Genomic DNA, 21,414 nt, shown 5'->3' with positions numbered 1-21,414 from the left:
TTTATATCTGTTATGAAATGGTCACAGTAATTCTAGTATACAACCATCCCTGTACAAAGTTATGACAAAATTATATACCATATTCCTTAGGCTGTATATTATGTCCTCTGGCTTATTTACTTTATAATTGGAAGTTTGCAACTCTTAGTTCCCTTCATCTATTTCACCCAACCCATCATTCCACTCCCCTCTGGCAAACACCCATTTGTTCTCTATATCTATGAATCTATTCTCATATTGTTTGACTGAGTGGCTACACCAAATTACACACCCACAAACAGAGCATGAGAATTCCCCCTTGTATACACCCTCACCAATACTTGTCATATGCTGTCCTTTTGCTGACAGCCATTCAAAACCATTGTGGTTTTGATTTCCATTTACATGATGATTAGTGATGCTGAGTAACTTTTCATGTGTTTCTTGGCCAACTGTGTCTTCTTCAGAAAAAATATTTATTCAGGTCCTCTGTCCACTTGGTTGGTTGTTTTTATGATGTTGAATGGTATGAGTTTTTGTATACAGTAAGCAATTATCTAATAGAGTTTGCAACTCTCTTCTTCCATTCAGCAGGCTGCCTCTTCATTTTGCACTTTGAATTATTTCTAAGTATTTTACTCTTTTTTGCATGCTAAGTCACTTCCGTCATATCCTCTGCTCTGTAACAAATCTTTAGTTTAATACAGCCCCATTTGTTTATTTTGCTTTTAATCTCCCTAGCATGAAGAGACAGATGCCAAAAACTACTGCTAAGACTGATATCAAAGAGTGTACTGCCCATGTTTTCTTTGAGGAGTTTCATGATTTCAAATCTTACATTTAAGTCTTAGTTTCATTTTGAGTTTGTTTTTGCATGTAGTGTGAAAATTGCTATTTCTTCTTGAGTCAGATTTAGTAAGCTACAACTTTTAAAACTGCCCATTTGCTCCAAAGTTCATAATACTTATATTCACTTAAGGTTTTTTAAAAGTTCTGACTGTACCTGTAGTTCTCTGTTTTACTCCTGATTTCTTTCTCCCACAAACAAAGCTTTAATCTCACAAAATCTTTTTTTCTTGCCCATCTTCCTCCCTGCCCCACCCCTCCGCCAATCTTTGTCTCTGCTATTCATACACTGAGAGAACCAACTCTGGTATTTTTTGTAGATTGTCTCTGTTTTTAAATTTTTCTTCCATTACCTTTTGTTTGGGGCTTCCCTGGTGCCTCAGATGGTAAAGACTCTGCCTACAATGCAGGAGACCTGGGTTTGATTCCCATATTGGGAAGATCCCCTGGAGAAGGGAATAGCAACCCACTCCAGTATTCTTGCCTGGAGAATTCCATGGACAGAGGAACCTAGTGGGCTACAGTCCATGGGGTCACAGAGTCAGGCACGACTGAGTGACTAAACACACACATAGTGTGAGAAAATGGTTCAGTTTCATGCTTTTGCATGTGGGTATCCAGTTTTCCCAATACAATTTGTTAAAGAGGCTGTCTTTTCTCCATTGTGTATTCTTACTCTGTTGTAGATTAATTGACCATGTAAGTGTGGGCTCACTCCTGGGCTCTTTTCTGTTTCATTGATTTGCATCTGGTTTTGTGCCAGCACCATACTGTTTTAATTACTTTCACTTTGTAGAATAGTTTGAAAACAGGCAGCATGATGCCTCCAGATTTGTTCTTTTTTCTCAAGAATGATTTGGCTATATGGGGTCTTTTGTGTTTCCATACAAATTTTAGAATTATTTGTTCTAGTTCTGTAGAAATTGTCATTGTTATTTTAATAGGAATTGTACTGAATCTGTAGATTGCCTTGAGTAGAATGATCATTTTAAAAGTATTAATTCTTCTAATCCATGAGCACAGTGTATCTTTCCATCTGTTAGTGTCATCTTCAATTTCCTTCACCAGTGTCTTATAGTTTTCTGAGTACAGGTCTTTTATCTCCTTAGTCAGAAATATTCCTAAGTATTTTATTCTTTTTTGCATGCTAAGTCACTTCAGTTGTGTCTGACTCTTTGAGACCCTGTGAACTGTATCCTATTAGGCTCCTCTGTCTGTGGGATTCTCATCGGGGAAATATGGGGGGAAGCACCCCATATTTTTAATTATAAAAGAGTAATAGAGGGACTTCCCTGGGAGTCAAGTGGCTAAGGCTTTTGCACTCAGGCAAAAATACTGGAGTGGGTTGTTATTCCTTTCTCCAGGGGGTCTTCTTGACCCAGGGATTGAACCTGGGTCTCCTGCATTGCAGGTGGCTTCTTTATTTTTCTTTTTATGCAACTGTAAATGGGATTGTTTTCTTAATTTCTCTTTTTGTTAGTCTGTCTGTAGTGTATAGAAATGCAACCGATTTCTATATATTAATTTTGTATTCTGCAACTTTAATGAATTCATTTATTAGTTACAGTAAATTTTAGTGGTATCTTGAGGGTTTTTTATATACAATATCATGTCATCTGAAAACAGTAACAGTGTTACTTGTTATTTTCCAATTCAGATTCCCATTATTTTTCTTGTCTGATTGCTCTGGCTAGGACTTCCAAAACCATGTTGAATAAAAGCGGTAAGATAAACAAGTCTTTGTCTTGTTCCTGATTTTAGAAGAAATGCTTTTAGCTTTTCACCACTGAAGATGATGCTGGCTATGGGTTTGCCACGGATGGCCTTAATTATGTTGAGTTAGGTTCCCTCTATACCCACTTTGTTGAAAGCTTTTATCACAAATGGATGTTGAATTTTGTCAAAAGCTCTTTCTGCATCTACTGAGATGGTCATATGACTTTTATTCTTCAATTTGCTGAGTTTTATCTTCAGTGGTGTATCATATTGACTGATTTGCAAATATTTAACCATCCTTGATGCATTGGGATAAATCCCACTTGATTGTGATGTATGATTCTTCTAATGTATTGCTGAATTCAAATAGCTAATATTTTCCTGAGAATTTTTGCATCTATGTTCATCAGTGGTGTGCTGTGCTGTGCTTAATATCATCAATGAGACTGGCCTATAATTGTCTTTTTCTGTAGCGTCTTTGTCTGGTTTTGCTATCAGGGCAATGTTGGCCTCATAAAATAAGTTCAGAAGTATTTCTTCCTCTTCAAATTTCTAAGGATAGGTGTCAACTCTTCTTTAAATATTTTATACAATTCACCTGAAAAGTCACCTGGTCCTGGGCTTTTGTTTGTTGGGAGGTGTTTTGTTGTTGTTGTTTTTAATTACTGATTCAATTCCATTGCTAGTAATTGGTCTGTTCATATTTTCTGCTTCTACCTAGTTCAGTCTTGAGAGGCTCTTCAAGATCATTCAAGTGGGTCTAACCCAGCTCCCTTCAAATCACTGCCTCTGCACTGGGACTTGGAGACTGTTAGATTTTACCTGCACCCATTAAAAGTAGACCCTCTCTTTCCTAGAGTGCTCCGGCTCTCCTGAACGTAATCCCTGCTAGTTTTCAAAACCAGACTTTCTGGTGACTCATCTTGCTTGTGCAGGACCTCTGGGCTGAGGAGCCCAAGGTGCGACTTGGACCCCTCACTCCTTGGGGAGGACTTCTGCAATTACAGTATCTTCCTGCTTGTGGGTCACTGACCTAGGATTGTAGATCCTGCCTATATCACATTTCCTCCCCTCCTTCTTTGTATCTTTATATCTTTTCTGCTAATCTTCATATCATCCTCTTATATATTCACTCTGTTAGTACTTCTAATTTTCGTATGCCACTGGGAGGAGGTGAATTCAGAGTCTTTGTACTCAGCTATCTTGAGGAAGCACCCTATATTTTTAATTATAAAAGAGTAATAGAGGGACTTCCCTGGTAGTCAAGTGGCTAAGACTCTGCACTTCCAATGCAGGGGACCCACGTTTGATCCCTGGTCAAGGAACTAGATCCCACATGCCACAACTAAGACCCGGCACAGTCAAAATTAAAAAAAAAAAAAAGAGTAATAAAAAGGCATGGTAGTCACCGCTTTAAGATATCAAACTCAGAATCAGTATCAATAGGACTGTTTGAAATTATGGGCCTCCTAATATAATGTAATAAATGGTATACATAATTATTTATGTAGGCTTGATGTCAAAATGTGACCTAAATTTAATCATGAGGAAGCAATCACACATACCGAGAACATGGCACATTCTGTAAGATCACTGGCTTAACTCTTTGAAAAATATCTGTCATGAAACATAATCAAAAAAGACAGGGATACTTTCCAGATTAAAACAGACTGAAGTGACATTAAAAAAAAAAACAATGCATGATTCTTGATTGGATTCTGAATCAAAAACATAGCCATAGATGGTATTTGGGGAACAATTGAAGAAATTTCAATATTAATGCTAATATTCTTACATGTGAATGACATGATAGTTATACAGAGTATATCTTATTCTTAGGAGATACAACTGAACAACTTAGGATCAGCAAGAAACTTCTGTGTGTGTACATACACCAATAGAGAAAAGACAGAGAGGAAGGAAATACGGCAAAACGTTAGCTACTGTTGTCTCTAGGGTAGACATATGCAGATGTTCATTAACTAGAAGTAAGTTTAAATTGGTTTACATTCATTTACCTAAATTAATAAATATAAATAATACTGTATATAATAAATATTATTTATGGATATATATATGCAATATGCTGTCATGTGACTGTCTCACCATTAGAAGTCTTCAAATAGAGGCAATTCTGCCTTCTAAAATTCACTGAATCAATTCAACTCAAAAATTTTGTTGAATACCTACAATATGTTAACACAGCTCAAAATCAAATATACAGAAATGGAGAGGATATATCTTTGCCCTCTAAACATTCCCTCTCTAATAGGGAAATAGATATGTAAATAAATAAACAATATGGTAAGTGCAACAATGGAAATGCCAAAAGAAGAGGTAACATAGAGTAAGGTATGGTTAACCCTAGGCAGAGCTGTCAACAGAACTTTCTGTAATAGATAAGTTCTTTCTAATAGAACTTTCTGTAATAGACAAGTGCTGCCCAATACAGAAGTCCCTAGCCACATATGACTAAAGAACATTTGAACATGTTAGTGCAATTAAGGAACTGTATATTTTATTTTACTAATTGTAATTAATTTATATTTGAATGGCCAAATGTGGCTAGGAGCTACCATATTGGACAGCACCACTCCATAGGCCATGGCAGAGAAGGGGAGGTTGAGGAGAGAAGAAACTAAGAAAAGTCTTCCCAAAATATGCAACATCTAACAGGGTCTGGAAGGATGACTAGCATTTGACCAGTTACATAAGGCAGGAAATATCCTATGAGAGGAAGGAGCACATAAAATCATGCAGAGATATCCCAACATAGCATTTTTAGGAAGTCAGTAAATTTCACATTACATGTGCATAGAGAATAAAGAAGAAGGATGGGGTAAGAAAAGTGAGGATAATAAAAGAAAAGAGAGAGCCTATACTATAAAAGACCTGAAGCATCATTCAGAGAAGCTCAAATTTGATCATGTTGGTAATTTGGAACTAGTGAACACAAAGCAAGAGTTGGATGATTAATTTCATATTTTAGAACAATCCTTTTGGCAGAAGACTGGAGTAGAGAATGGAAATAGGAAGCCAACTGCAGTTACTAGTGTACTAGTTTAGCAAAAGTTAAGAATTTAGCAAAGTTAAGAATTTGGCAAATGAAGGAAGGAGCGAACGAGCTACTTGGGAGGTGTATGAAAAGAAAACAAAGAGGAAGATTCCCTGATACTTACCTTCAGATACTGGTAACAGGGAATAAAGCACAGAGAATCAGACCCAGAAATAAAGAATGGGCAGAAAGAAAGAGTGTGACTGTATTTCAATCCTGATAGCTTGAGCTTTAGATCACAAACTGCAAGCTGAGATGAAAGATTTGTGCAGTTCACAATAGAAAGAGGACAGGCGTCTGAATCTGCAACTAGGAAAGGAAACAGAAATCAGGCTATATTTGAATCTTCTGTGAGATGCAGCCAAACACATCAGTGTCTGAACTAAATAACAATGTGGTCTGCTCTCTCTGGACCTGCTGTCTGATTATCAGAGCATAACTAAAGAAACTCCAGCAGAACAAAGCAGCTGGCGTCATCATGTTTTCAGACACGCTCACTTTCATTACCTTGTTAGAGCAAGAGCATGAATATAACTTGTGCTCTTTTATAGGAAAAAATAGGCAGAAAAAAATTTACAGATGGCTGGATGGCATCACTGACTCGATGGACGCGAGTCTGAGTGAACTCAGGGATATGGTGATGGACAGGGAGGCCTGGCGTGCTGCGACTCATGGGGTCACAAAGAGTCGGACACAACTGAGCGACTGAATTGAACTGAACTGAACATTTTACATACTGTATATTATATATATATATGTTATAGCAAAAACCTATTCTTACAGCTAGGAATTACACTGTTTTTGAAAGAAACAAATATTGAAAGCCTATAACTATATATATGTATGTGTGTGTATATATTTACTCCTTAAAACTACTCTATGAAATGGTTAGTATTACCTCTATTTCTACAAGTGAGGATATTGAGGCTCAAAATGGTTTAGTAAGGCTACCCAAGGCCACACAGCTAGTTAGTGGCTTAACTGAGATTCAACTCCAAGTTCAACAAACCATCAAATCCACCTTCAACTCAAATTCCCATCAAGTGAGAGGCCTTCCAGATAAATTTGCTCCATCATGCTCCTTCTCCTTCCTGATATTTTTAATTCCAAGTCCCAGGGAACCTAATGACTACATGCTGCTTATGGAGGTGGAAGAAAACAAAACGTATAACAAAACGTATAATGTGGTCTCTGTTTCCGTCTTTCTGGGAGCTCATGCTGTCTCTAAGCATTCCCTGGTACAACAACCTGATGCTTTCTAATTTTCCTGTTAAACTATGCTCTCCAACATAAAATACATTCCCCTCTCCTCGGTTTACCCTTGTTCTACCTGTCCATCAAATCTACAACTCAAATTCCCATCATGTGAGAGGCCTTCCCGATAATTTTTTTTTCCCATCATGCTCCTTCTCTTTTCCAATATTTTAATTTCATTTATTGCTTCAGTCATTCAACCAGGTATCCATCCCCAAAACATGACACAACTCTGGGTAAGGTAACGTACTTAGCCATGAGGCTGTACAAACAAAAAGACCTGTGAGAATACAGATGGCCCCTGATTTACCATGGTTTACAATTTTTGACTTTACAATGGGGCAAAAGCAATACCCATACAGTAGAAACCATACTTCAAATTTTGAATTTTGATCCTTTCCTGGGCTAGTGATATGTGATATGAAACTCCCTTGCAACCCTGGGCAGTGACAGTGAGCTTCAGCTCCCAGTCAACCCTGTGGTCATGAGGGTAAACAGCTGATAGACTTACAACCATTCTGTACCCGTGCAATCTTTCTACTTATCACTTGCAGTACAGTAGTCAATAAATTACACAAGACCCTCAACACTTTTACTATAAAATAGGCTTTGTCTTAGATGAGTCTACCCAACTGTGAGACTGATATCAGTATTCTGAGCATGTTTAAGGCAGGCCAGGCTAAAATGGGTCACTAAATTAGGAGTATTGAATGCATCTTCAACTTATGACATTTCCAAGTTTATTGGGATGTAACATTACAAGCTGAGAAAGATCTGTACTCTTTAGGGATGGAAAACAGAAAACTAGCCAGTTTCATATGAAATACCATTTCATATTATAAAGTACTTGGAAATGTTATAGACCTGTAAATCATTTGCTGTTTTATGTATTAAAGTGTTAATCTGCCTGGTCACTACAATGTCACCGGAAATTCCTTATATTTCTTCTGCGTCTTCCATGCATCCGACAAAAACTGGCTAAACTCTGGTGAGGTACAGTGCTGAGTACTATAGGGAATACAAATAGACACAAGATACAATATCTGCCCCTCAGCTGAAGTAAACAAGTATGCATATAATTGGGGCTTCCCTGGTGGCTCAGTGGTAAAGAATCCGCCCACAATGCAGGAGACAGAGGAGATGCTAGTTCGATCCCTGAGTTGGGAAAATCTCCTGCAGGAGGGCATGGAAACCCACGCCAGTATTCTTGCCTGGAGAATCCCATGGACAGAGGGGCCCTGTGGGCTACAGTCCATAGGATCGCAAAGAGTCGGACACAACTGAGCGACCAAACATGCATCAGTTCAGTTCAGTTCAGTCGCTCAGTCGTGTCCGACTCTTTGCGACCCCATGAATCGCAGCACGCCAGGCCTCCCTGTCCATCACCATCTCCCGGAGTTCACTCAGACTCACGTCCATCGAGTCGGTGATGCCATCCAGCCATCTCCTCCTCGGCTGTCCCCTTCTCCTCCTGCCCCCAATCCCTCCCAGCATCAGAGTCTTTTCCAATGAGTCAACTCTTCCCATGAGGTGGCCAAAGTACTAGAGCTTCAGCTTTAGCATCATTCCTTCCAAAGAAATCCCAGGGTTGATCTCCTTCAGAATGGACTGGTTGGATCTCCCTGCAGTCCAAGGGACTCTCAAGAGTCTTCTCCAACACCACAGTTCAAACGCATCAATTCTTCGGCGCTCAGCCTTCTTCACAGTTTAACTCTCACATCCATACACAACCACAGGAAAAACCATAGCCTTGACTAGACGGACCTTAGTCGTCAAAGTAATGTCTCTGCTTTTGAATATGCCATCTAGGTTGGTCATAACTTTTCTTCCAAGGAGCAAGCGTCTTTTAATTTCATGGCTGCAGTCACCATCTGCAGTGATTTTGGAGCCCAAAAAAATAAAGTTTGACACTGTTTCTACTGTTTCTCCATCTATTTCCCATGAAGTGATGGGACCAGATGCCATGATCTTCGTTTTCTGAATGTTGAGCTTTAAGCCAACTTTTTCACTCTCCTCTATCACTTTCATGCATATAATTACAAGGCAGAACATATATGATAAACTTATGTAAGTGTTATACATCATGGTAAGTGCTAGGAATATAGACAAAAAAGTAAAACAAAATCATAAGTTTTCAAGAAAGGACTCATGTTTTCCTGGTATCCGAGCTGAGCCTTAAGCATCATTAGAATCCTGCTGCTGCTAAGTTGGTTCAGCTGTGTGCAACTCTGTGTGAACCCAGAGACGGCAGCCCACCAGGCTCCCCCATCCCTGGGATTCTCCAAGCAAGAACATTGGAGTGGGTTGCCATTTCCTTCTCCAATGCATGAAAGTGAAAAGTGAAACTGAAGTCACTCAGTCGTGTCCGACCCTCAGCGACCCCATGGACTGCTGCAGCCTACCAGGCTCCTCCGTCCATGGGATTTTCCAGGCAAGAGTACTGGAGTGGGGTGCCATTGCTTTCTCTGCATTAGAATCCTAAAAGGCCCCCAATAGATAATTAGGTCTAGAAAACAAAGACATGCTTAAGAAATATACCAAATGATTGTTTTCTAACATAAAAAAATCACTTTTATTAAAAAGTAAACTTTGGTTCATCTAGCAAGTTTAACATGTAAACAGTATTTTGATTAATAATAAACTGTGAAAATGAATATCAGAAAGAAGATTTAGATCTGCTATTCTGAGCTCCCAACTTCTGGCCGTCAGCTGGCCGAGAAAAACGGCAAGGAGTGGTTGGCAAGACTGCAGGCTACTGAGATATTTATAGCCACCAGAGTCTAAAAAAATCCCAAAGCTTTCATATTCATAATAAAAATACAAATAAAGCTTTCTAATTATTTAATATTAAATTTCATATGCTATTACTGAACTTCTCAAGGAAGAAGATACTACTCAAATGCAAAAAAGGAGCATAATTATTCATCTCAATTTAACAATAATTAAATGAAATGCAAGATGGGAATTGTCAAGAATTTCTCCTATTACAGAACTAGTGAACAAACAACTATTAACAAATGGTAATCTCATTAAAAATAAATGATTTATTTTGCCTCCAATTCATCATATTTATGGTTAAGAGTATATGCCTTACTGAGCTCTATAAATAATCTATTTTCTGTTAACACTTATATCTGGTCATAACATTCTAGACAGTATTAAATAAATTTATTTGACGATTTCATATGCTAAATGAAAACCTGTCCAGTCATCTGATTACAAAAAATAAAATTCAAATAAAGCAGAGTTAATTTTTTGTGGAGAGAGAAAATGTAGGCTTTCAGCATGGCCAGATGAAATTCCTTATGGATCCAACTCTCCCAAAGGTAACTATAAATGCTAGACAATACAAAAACAACAACAACAATTAAAGGTGGCCCAGGTGCCTATGAGTAGGAAAATGCCTAGACAAACTGTAATGCATTCAAAGAACCAATACTCAGTAGTGAAAAAGCAAGAACCACGCAACAATGGAGCTGAATGCCAAAACCATTATGTTGATCAAAAAAGGTCTCATACACAAGGGTATGTATGGTATGATTCCTTTTTTATGAGATTCTACCAGAGACAAATATTGTCTATGGAAAAACAATAGTTTTCTCCAGTGAGTGTTTTAGGCACCTGACTCTGAAGGCCAGGTGGAGCTTCCGGGGCTGGTGGTAATTTTCACTATTGTGACGGGGTGCTGAGTTATAAACGTGGATGCATTTGTCAATACTCAGTGAACATACAGTTAAGATTTGTGCTTTTTATTGCGTGTAAATTTTACCTCAAAAGAAAAGAATGTAAAATACTGAACTCTACTTAATGATATGCATACTAAAATATTTAAGGGGAAAGTATACCAATAGCTGCGGTTTACCTCGAAATGCATCAAAAATAAGAGAGGCACAAATAGATGAATAAATGGGATACAGCACGTAAACTAAGATATTACTGGCAAAATCTTGGTGTGGACATATGCATATTCACTGTAAATTTTCAATTTTATATATTTTCACTAAAAATGTTTGAGATCCCCCTAAAATGGAAAAAAACCCACTAGATTAATTCAGAACAAGTCCTATGAGACTAACATCGTTTCTTTTCTATTTTAACAGTATTACTACCAGACTGGTCACTCAGAGAAAAATAACTGACAAGATATCTGGATCCTGATAAATTTAGATCTCTCTTCATATTCCGATTAAAGCAAACCCCCAGATTACATAAACAATAATGATAATAGCTATTGCTGTGTACAACACTCTTTACTAGACACCATTCTAGCACTTCATATGTACTAACTATTTAATCTCTACAACAATATGATAAGATAAATACTATTATCCACAATTTTACCAATGGGGAAGCTAAGATGTTGGGGTAGTTTGCTCAAGGTCACATCCATGTAAGTGGAAGAGCCAGAGGTAGAATTCAAAGATTGTGGGTTAGAACTACCTCCCCACAGCTGCTCCCCTAGCTGGCTCTGTAACTCATACCATGTAATATATGGTGCTCTTCTCAAGTTTGTGGGTGACATGAAGCTAGGACCAAAAGCAAATACATTTCAAATTATCCCAAACGATTAAGGAACATATAAATAGAAGACTAGAACGAGATAAAATTCTATAGGGATAAAATATAAGATCCTGTATTTGAGTCCAAACAACCAACTTTACCTCCTGAGACAACACTGGTGCACAGCAGGTGTTGGGCAAGAACCTGTCAAATGAATATACAACTGAGTGGCAGGATAGAATGTATGAAAAAGGAGGACAGGATTCAATAAGCCAAAAGCAAAATATAAATTTAATAAAGAATGCTACAAAACACAAATATATAGTGTTTTATCGAGGTAGATTAAATGAGACCCCTGGAAGACTGTTTTACTCAAGCCAATGCAGATATGTTAACTTCTGGGAAGTACAGAGTAATAGCTACAGGTAAATTGGAAAAGTTTAGAGCAAAAGTGCAAGCTTTAAAGCTGAACTATGTGAGGTAAAATTGAAGAAGCTGTGAACATTTGATGTGGAGAAAAGAACTCAAATGAGGATAGTAACAAAGTTCAAAAATGTTAAGAGTACTGTCATGAAAAAGAAGAATCAGTTATTCTGTAACTGCCATTAGAATAAAAATAAAGTCAACTGAGAGAAGCTACAGGGAAAACAAAATCAGCATCAACAAGGAAGAATTTCCTGACAGAAATAACCACAAAAGAAAAGGTGGGGGAGAACAGACATCTCAGAAGAGTATGAACATGATTTTAAAAAAAAACCTCAATGAAAGACATTGGACCAAATTAACAAAAAGATTGCATTTAAGTCCAACACTTAAATAATAAAAGGTAATTTTTATAAATCTCAGTCATGAAAAGCTTCAGATTGATTCAAATGGTTATACCAGCGACCAAAATAGACTTGGCATGATAAAATTTAAATGTAAAGGAAAAATAAGAAACTAGACATTATCTGCCAAGTCTGTAAACAGAGCTGTCAGCCTAAAAACACTGTAATAAAATTCAAAAGAAAAGAAAAACAAATATGTTTCCAGTGGTCATGTATGGATGTGAGAGTTGGACTATAAAGAAAGCTAAGTGCCGAAGAATTGATGCTTTTGAACTGTGATGTTGAAGACTCTTGAAAGTCCCTTGGATTGCAAGGAGATCCAGATAGTTCATCCTAAAGCAGATCAGTCCTGGGTGTTCAATGGAAGGACTGATGTTCAAGCTGAAACTCCAATACTTTGGCTACCTGATGCGAAGAGCTGACTCAGTGGAAAAGACCCTGATGCTGGGAAGGATTGGGGGCAGTAGGAGAAGGGGACGAGAGAGGATGATGTGGCTGGATGGTATCACCGACTCGATGGACATGGATTTGGGATGGACATGGTCTGGGAGTTGGTGATGGACAAGGAGGCCTGGCATGCAGTGATTCATGGGGTCGCGAAGAGTTGGACACGACTGAGCAACTGAACTGAACTATATAAATATTTAAAACTTTTACATGTGAAAAACATTAAAAGGCAAACAATAAGCTGTGCAATTAGGATAAAGAGGTTTTAGCCTTAATACACAGCTATAGTGTCCAATACGGCAGCCAGAAGCCACAATGTTGTTGTTGCTGTTGTTCAGTCACTAGGCCATGTCCGACTCTGCAATCCCATGGACTACGGAATGTCAGGCTTCCCTGACTTTCACTATTTTCCAGAATTTGCTCAAATTCATGAGCATTGGTGATGCTATCTAACCATCTGCTGCCTACTACTCCTTTTGCCTCCAATCTTACCCTGCATCAAGGTCTTGTCCAATCACATCAGATGGCCAAAGTACTGGAGCTTCAGCTTCAGCATCAGTCCTTCCATTGAATATTCAGGGTTGATTTCCTTTAGGACTGAATGGTTTGATCTTGTTGCTGTCCAAGGAACTCCCGAGTCTTCTCCAGCACCACAATTGGAAAGCATCAATTCTTTGGTGTTAGCATTCTTTATACTCCAATTCTCACATCTGTACATGACTACTGGAAAAACCAGTAGCTGCTTTGATTATCGGACCTTTGTTGGCAAAGTGATGTCTCCACTTTTTAATACACTGACTAGGTTTGTCATAGCTTTTCTTCCAAGGAGCAAGTATCCTTTAATTTCATGGCTGCAATCACTGTCTGCAGTGATTTTGGAGCCCAAGAAAATAAAATTTGCCACTGTTTTCACTTTTTCCCCATCTATTTACCATGAAGTGATGGGAACAGATGTGCCATGATCATAATTTTTTGAATGTTGAGTTTTAAGTCAGCTTTTAAACACTCCTCTTTTACCCTCATCAAGAGACTCTTTAGTTCTTCTCTGCTTTCTGCCATTAGAGTGGTGTCATCTGCATATCTGAGGTTATTGATATTTCTCCCAGCAATCTTTATCCCAGCCTGTAATTCATGCAGACTGGCTTTTCTCATGATGTACTCTGCATATAAGTTAAATAAGCAGGGTGGCAATATACATCAAGTACTCATTTCCCAATTTTGAACCAGTCTGTTGTTTCATGTCCAGTTCTAACTGCTGCTTCTTGACCTGCATACAGGTGTCTCACGAGACAAGTAAGGTGTCTGGTATTTCCATCCCTTGAAGAATTTTCCACAGTTTGTTGTGATTCATGCAAAAGCTTTAGCATATGAATGAAGCAGATGTTTTTCTGGAATTCCCTTGCTTTTTCTATGTTCCAACTGATGTTGGCAATTTGATCTCTGGTTCCTCTGCCTTTTCTAAATCCAGCTTGTATATCTGGAAGCTCTTGGTTAACATACTGCTGAAGCCTAGCTTATAGGATTTTGAGCATAACCTTGCTAGCATGTGAAATAAGTGCAGCTGTACAGCAGTTTGCACATTCTTTGGCATTGCCCTTCTTTGGGATTGGAATGAAAACTGACCTTTTCCAGTCCTGTGGCCACTGGTGAGTTTTCCAAATTTGCTGGTATTCTGAGTGCAACACTCTCACAGCATCATCTTTTAGGATTCAAAATAGCTCAACTGGAATTCCATCACCTCTACTAACTTTGTTCATAGTAATGCTTGACTTCACATTTCAGGATGTCTGGCTCTAGGTGAGTGACCACACCATCCTGGTTATCTGGGTCATTAAGAACTTCTTAGCTCTTTTTTTCATGGCGCCTCTGTCAGCTGCTTCAGAATGAAGCTGAACATCTCTTTCCCACTGGCTGCCAGAAGCTCAATGAAGTGGACGATGAACGAAAACTTGGTACCTTCTACGAGAAGCGTATGGCCACAGAAGTTGCTGCTGACGCTCTGGGTGAAGAATGGAAGGGTTATGCGGTCCAAATCAGGGGTGGGAACAATAAGCAGGGTTTCCCCATGAAGCAGGGTGTCTTGACCCATGGCCAAGTTCGCCTGCTACTGAGTAAGGGGCATTCCTATTACAGACCAAGGAGGACTGGAGAGAGAAAGTGCAAATCTGTACGGGGTGGCATTGTGGATGCCAGTCTGAGTGTTCTCAATTTGGCCATCGTGAAAAAAGGGGAGAAGGATATTCCTGGACTCATTGATACTACAGTGCCTCGTTGCCTGCATCCCAAAAGAGCTAGCAGAATCCGGAAACTTTTCAATCTCTCTAAAGAAGATGATGTCCGCCAATATGTTGTGCGAAAGCCCCTAAACAAAGACGGTAAGAAACCTAGGATTAAAGTACCCAAGATTCAGCGTCTCGTGACTCCCCGAGTTCTGCAACACAAACGCTGGCATGTTGCGCTGAAGAAAGAGCGTACTAAGAAAAATAAAGAGGCTGCAGAATATGCTAAACTTTTGGCCGAGAGAATGAAGGAGGCCAAAGAAAAACGGCAGGAACAGATTGCCAAGAGACGGAGGCTGTCCTCTCTGAGAGCTTCTACTTCTAAGTCTGAGTCCAGTCAAAAATGAGATGTTCTAAGAGTAACAAATAAATGAGATCAGACATCAGAAAAAAAAAAAAAAAGAACTTTTTAGTATAGTTCTGTGTATCCTCGCCACCTCTTCTTAATATCTTTGCTTCTGTTAGGTCCTTCCCATTTCTGTCCTTTATTCTGCCCATCTTTGCATGAAATGTTCCCTTGATATCTCCAATTTTCTTGAAGAGATCTCTAGTCCTTCTCATTCTATTGCTTTCCTCTATTTCTTTGCATTGTTAACTTAAGAAGGCTTTCTTATCTCTCCTTGCTCTTCTCTGGAACTCTTGCTTTCACTTGGGTATGTCTTTCCCTTTCTCCTTTGCCTTTCACTTCTTTTTTCAGCTATTTGTACGGCCTCCTCAGACAGCCACTTTGCCTTCTTGCATTTCTTCTTCTTATGGATGGTTTTGGTCACTCCCTCCTGTACAATGTTATGAACCTCCGTTCATAGTTCTTTAGGCACTCTATCAGATATAATCCCTTGAATCTATTTGTCACCTCCACTGTATAATCATAAGGGATTTGATTCAGGTCATACCTGAAAGGCCCAGTGGTTTTTCCTACTATCTTCAATTTAAGTCTGAATTTTGCAACAAGGAGCTCATGAACTGAGCCACAGCCAGCTCCAGGTCTTGTTTTGGCTGACTGTATAGAGCTTCTCTATCTTTGGCTGCAAATATAATCAATCTGATTTTGGTATTGACCATTTGATATCGACAATGTGTAGAGCTGTCTCTTGTGTTTTTGGAAGAGGGTATTTGCTATGACCAGTGTGTTCTCTTGGCAAAATTTCTGTTAGCCTTTGCCCTGCTTCATTTTGTACGCCAAGGCCAAAGTTGCCTGTTACTCCAGGTATCTCTTGACTTCTTACATTTGCACCCCAGCCCCCTATGATGAAAGGACATCTTTTTTTTTTTTTTTTGGTGTTATTTCTAGAAGGTCTTGTCAGTCTTCACAGAACTGTTCAACTTGATGTTGAATGGTTTGCTTTGGAAATGAACCATGATCATTCTGTTGTTTTTGAGATTGCACCCAAGTACTGCATTTTGGTCTCTTTCGTTGACTGTCAGGGCTACTCCATTTCTTCTAAACGATTCTTGCCCACAGTAGTAGATATAATGGTCATCTGAATTAAATTCAGGGTTCAAATCTGGTTCTCCTGCATTGCAGGCAGATTCTTTTACCATCTGAACCACCAGGGAAGCCCAGACAACATAACGCAAACTACCAGTCACATATGCCTATTTAAATTTAAATTAATTTAAACTCATCTTAAATTCAGTTCAGTTCAGTTCAATTGCTCAGTTGTGTCCAACTCTTGGTCTCAAATTAATTAACCATTAAAATGTTAGTTTCTCCATTGCACTAGCCACATTCCCAGTGTTCAACAGCTACTGTAATTAGTGGCTACGCTCCTGGACAATGCAGATACAGAACATTTCCATCACTGCAGAAAGTTCCATTGGAATTTTAATATATAAAAGAAAATAATTTAGTGCAGGGAATTCATTGCATAGCTAATAGAAGAGCTGAGATACCTAACAGGGTGTTGTGCAGGAATCCAGAGATTAGCAACAGCAGGAAGCCACTACCATCACTAAGACTGAACAGAGTACACAGCCCAAAACCCAATGTCACCTGGCACAAGCTGGGACCATAGCAGACATCTTAGGTGGGCTCAGGAGACAAGAAAGAGAAGCAGCCTCTGCTAGATGAAGCCCCTGATGGAAAAAGAGGGGACTTCTTTTTCCCTTCTCCCTTCCTTCTGCTCTCCATTGCCTGCCAGTACCTTGCATGACTGAACACAGAGGTGTGAAAGGAGCCTAGGAAATGCAGACCATAGTGGTCAAACTCTCATGAAAAAGGAAAGAGCAGAGAAGGAAAGAATCAAATCTGAGGTCAAACAGCCTGAGGCCTGCCACAGATATAAATAGATAATTTAGAGGTGGGGAAACCCACAAATGGCCAACATCTGAAAAATGTCCAGCCTTACCAGTAATAAAATGTAAAACAAGAGTAATATTAAATTAGTAATAATAAATACTAATTCAAATACACAGTGCTGATAAAGGTGTGGTAAAAACAGACACATTCATATATCCTAGGGGAGGAAAAGAATTTTCAAATATTTTCAAAGCTGAAATAATTTTGAAATTAGCATCAACAAATTTTTTAACATTTTTCATATTTTTATATATTGTTAGACCAACTGAGTACACTTCCAAGGATAGATCCAAAGTTGAGAGAATCTTAAGTCCAGAAAATAATTTTAGAAATAAAGATGTTCATTGTAGCTGTATAGTACTGGGAGAAAATGGACAATTTCAATGTCCATCAGTGGGTCAAGAGTTAAGCAAAGTAAGGTACACTCATCCATTTATTAAAAAAATAGTCCTGTTTGTTTGCCAGCCACAATGAAAGGTACTGGAAATATAAAAAAGATTAGGAAGTAATAGGAGACTAATTCATATCTATTTAAGTAATGTTTATGAAGGATTTAAATAAACTAAGGACATGTTTGTGATATGCCCAGTGAATAAAAGATGAACCTGAAATTGATTACACTTACATCAAACAACATATGCCAAAAGGTTATTAGTAACAGCAGTTGCCTGTAAGTGGTAAATTTATGAGTTTATTTTCTCCCTTCTTTATACGTTTCTAAACTTTCAAAGTTTTCTAAATAAAAAAAACAAATTTTACAGAGCTATAAAAGACTCCTTCAGAGCTATTAATGTAAATGTTTAAGAACTGTAAACCTGCCACAATCATGCTAGTTTACCTGTTACAATAATAAACTGCATTATTTGAATCCAATTCTATCGCCTGTGTGTAACAATCCACTGCAGCAGCATAATTTTCTTCTTTCATGTGATTATTGCCTAAAACAAAGTAATCAACAGGTACAGTAAGTACAATATACAGGAAAAAATGTAAAGCCTGGAAGATACATTTTAATCATAAAAAATTACAGTAATACGAAGGACAATAACATGATTTTTCAGTCACACTGGAGATAAATTTTATATAGTACTATAGAGCTGATGGAGAAGGCAATGGCACCCCACTCCAGTACTCTTGCCTGGAAAATGCCATGGGCGGAGGAGCCTGGTCGGCTGCAGTCCATGGGGTCGCAAAGAGTCGGACACGACTGAGCGACTTCACTTTCACTTTTCACTTTCATGCATTGGAGAAGGAAATGGCAACCCACTCCAGTGTTCTTGCCTGGAGAATCCCAGGGATGGGGGAGCCTGGTGGGCTGCCGTCTCTGGGGTCACACAGATTTGGACACGACTGAAGCAACTTAGCAGCAGCAGCAGCATAGAGCTGATACTCCTTAGCCTTCAATGTGTTTGAATGATTTTGAACTGCAGAGTCTTTCAAAAATATTAATGTTTGAATATCTTATAAAACCAGACTTCACTAAGTGAGTAAATGCTACAGTAAATGATTTTCTCTTGGCAAAATCTAATCTCTTCTCACTTTCCTTATCTTCATCTCCCTCTTCCCTTTTAGAGCTGCTATGGGGTCGCACAGAGTCGGACACAACTGAAGCGACTTAGCAGCAGCAGCAGCAATCCCCTTCCATGGGAGAATCCCATGGAGGGAGGAGCCTGGTAGGCTACAGTCCGTGGGGTTCGAAAAGAGTCAGACACGGCTGAGCGACTTTACTTTACTAATCCCCTTCCAGGTGGACCACCCTCTACAATCACTATCTCAGTCTGGACCTGGTTCTCCATTCCTTCCCTGTCAAAACATATACCTGCTAATGAGCAAGCCCTCCGAACATGCTGTGGGGGTAAGCTAGAAAAACTAACTGTGTCAATATGTTACTGGCAGATAATATTTTTTTATGTGTTATCCTTTCCAGAGATAGATTCTTTTCTAAAGGGGATTACGGGAGATTAATTTCTAGAAAGACAGCATTTCAGATACCACAGCTAGCCCACAGGATACTGATCTTCAGGAAAGGCATCTGCAGATACATCTGGCAACAATTTAGCTACATTAACAACTGCTCAGCAAAATAAGGGATTTCCTGTGGCTATCTTCTGTATTCCATTAAACAGAAAAAAAGCGGTATGCTCACTTATAATAACCGATTCTCAAAAATGGAAAATTTTAAAACACTGGGATTAGAAGGAAGGATTTATATAACAAAAGCTTCTTATTATTTCTTCCAGTTATTTCTAAACTAGAAGCTCTCCTATTAGCCTTTTTTTAACAGATCATTACATACTTATTGGGAGAAGTATGTAAATTTGCAGAGAACAGGAAGATTAAAGGAAAGACATATAAAATCATACAAAAGTTACTGCAAATTTAGAAGCAGAAACGGATATAAAGAATGATTGCTAAATGGATATTAAGTGATTTCTACATGATTTCTCTTTGGGATGACAAAAACGTTCTTTAGTTGTGGTGATGGATACACAACTCCGTTAATCTACTAGAAACCAATGAATTCATTCATGTCACAGTGTATCATGTGGTATGTTAATTATAGCTCATTAAAGCATTTCTTTAAAAGTCAAAAAATTAATTTAAATCCCACCTTCCATAAGAAATGAGTATAAAGCCTCTAAGGAAGAGAAAAGGATTACATAGTTTTTATGATTGAGTAAGAAATTAACAACATTAGTACTTTAACTACTCAGTACTTAAATAGATTAGATTGTTCTGTGTAAAAGATTTAAATTTTATGGGTTATGTGGATTTTCTTTTTGTTGGATCTTTGTGTCTTGGCATGACCTCTCTTGGGTTGTATTAAAACCTAGAGTATGCCTTTTCCCATAAGCCCCATCAAGTGTATAGATACTAAAATGTATCTATATGTCTATCTAGACAGATAGTGATATTAATGATAAAAAGATTCAAGTCAAAAAATATTCAATATACAAAAAGTCAGGACACAGATATTTGTGAAGATACCTATCACTAGGTACTGCACAGCACACTTAGAAACAGTACTCTCCTGTCTCCTTTATTCCTCAAGACAACCTTTTGAGATATGTCTTTACTTCTGTAACAAGGCAGGGACTGACAGCAATGAACACTTCCTGGTTTTCTCTGATCTTATTGAAGCTTTTCAGCAGCAAAGCACACAAAAATATTTGAAAGCAACCTTCTGGGAAGGTACTAGCTAACTAGAAACCTTGATTAACACAGGTAAGTATAACATGCAGTATGGAATAACTATGCTTGACCATCTACCACAGCCATCTGTTTTCACATGAATAGCAAAATCTGTATGACAGCTGCTTTAACTTTATGGGTAACGTGTCTTAGATGCGACAGGTCCTAGGGAAAAGCAAAGGATAAGAGCTTTTGGTTAGAGGTGAAAGCAGTTAAGTAATTCAGTCTACCCATGCTGCCACGGTAAATAAGCCTCACTCTGCAGCTCCTTCCAACCCTCAACTTACTAACATTCATTATATCAAAACAAACTCAAGGAAATGCAGACTCCCAGTGTTCTGCCATGCAGATGGAGTAAATGTGAGGGACAAAAAATAAAACTTCAATTTGCCATTTAGTACTAGAGCTAAAGCAAGAGAGCTGCAAAAGCAAAATGTTTAGCGAAGCATATAATATTATACATCACTGAGGATTTCACACACTACAAAAGTCTAAGCGGAAGGAAAAAAAATCAAATTAAATTGCTTCGATTAGAATAATATATGAAAATGCATTTGTATCTAGATAGTTTAAATTCAGTCATTGGGGAACACTGTAACTCAAACAGCAATGAGGATCTGACTGTTACTTTATTCTACAGGTAATTTGTGAAAGTCCTAATTCTAAAATTTTAAGTCACTGTAGTAATAAGATTTCTTAAAGAAAATAAAAAATTGAAAACCGAACACAGCACTTTCTAATGTTATCCAAAGAAGATAATCACACAATAGTGAAAGTAAATATAGACAAAGATACAAAGACAGTGTTACTTAGGATTAAAAAATTATCTGTCTAGGTAAGTAATGGTCACACAGTATCATGGAACACTATGCAGCCATTAAAAACACTGATATAGTGCAATTTATAGACCTAATAGAGAGAACCATGCTTGAAAAATGGGAAAAGCATATTCTTTTTCCTATCTACTTTTTAGACACCAACTGATTTTTTTAAATAAAAACTCAACTGTCCTATTCAGAG

The 21,414-nt window shown here is 38.2% G+C and overlaps 1 protein-coding gene and 1 pseudogene across 2 annotated transcripts in view; one reads left to right on the top strand and one right to left on the bottom strand.

The window, feature by feature from the left end:
• The window catches only part of SGTB (small glutamine rich tetratricopeptide repeat co-chaperone beta), a 49,387-nt gene that overhangs the window by 14,983 nt on the left and 12,990 nt on the right, over positions 1-21,414 (bottom strand). For both annotated transcript variants that reach the window (XM_069556301.1, XM_069556302.1), the window contains exon 5: positions 18,041-18,140. In XM_069556301.1, coding sequence (XP_069412402.1) covers positions 18,041-18,140 — 100 coding nt within the window. The remainder of the gene's footprint in view (positions 1-18,040; positions 18,141-21,414) is intronic.
• On the top strand, positions 14,508-15,262 carry LOC138421716 (small ribosomal subunit protein eS6 pseudogene; annotated as a pseudogene).

Source organism: Ovis canadensis, chromosome 16 (assembly GCF_042477335.2).
Source record: "Ovis canadensis isolate MfBH-ARS-UI-01 breed Bighorn chromosome 16, ARS-UI_OviCan_v2, whole genome shotgun sequence".
Classification (NCBI taxonomy): Eukaryota; Metazoa; Chordata; class Mammalia; order Artiodactyla; family Bovidae; genus Ovis; species Ovis canadensis.
The sequence above is the reverse complement of the archived record's forward strand: the minus strand, read 5'-3'. Positions and strand labels throughout refer to the sequence as shown.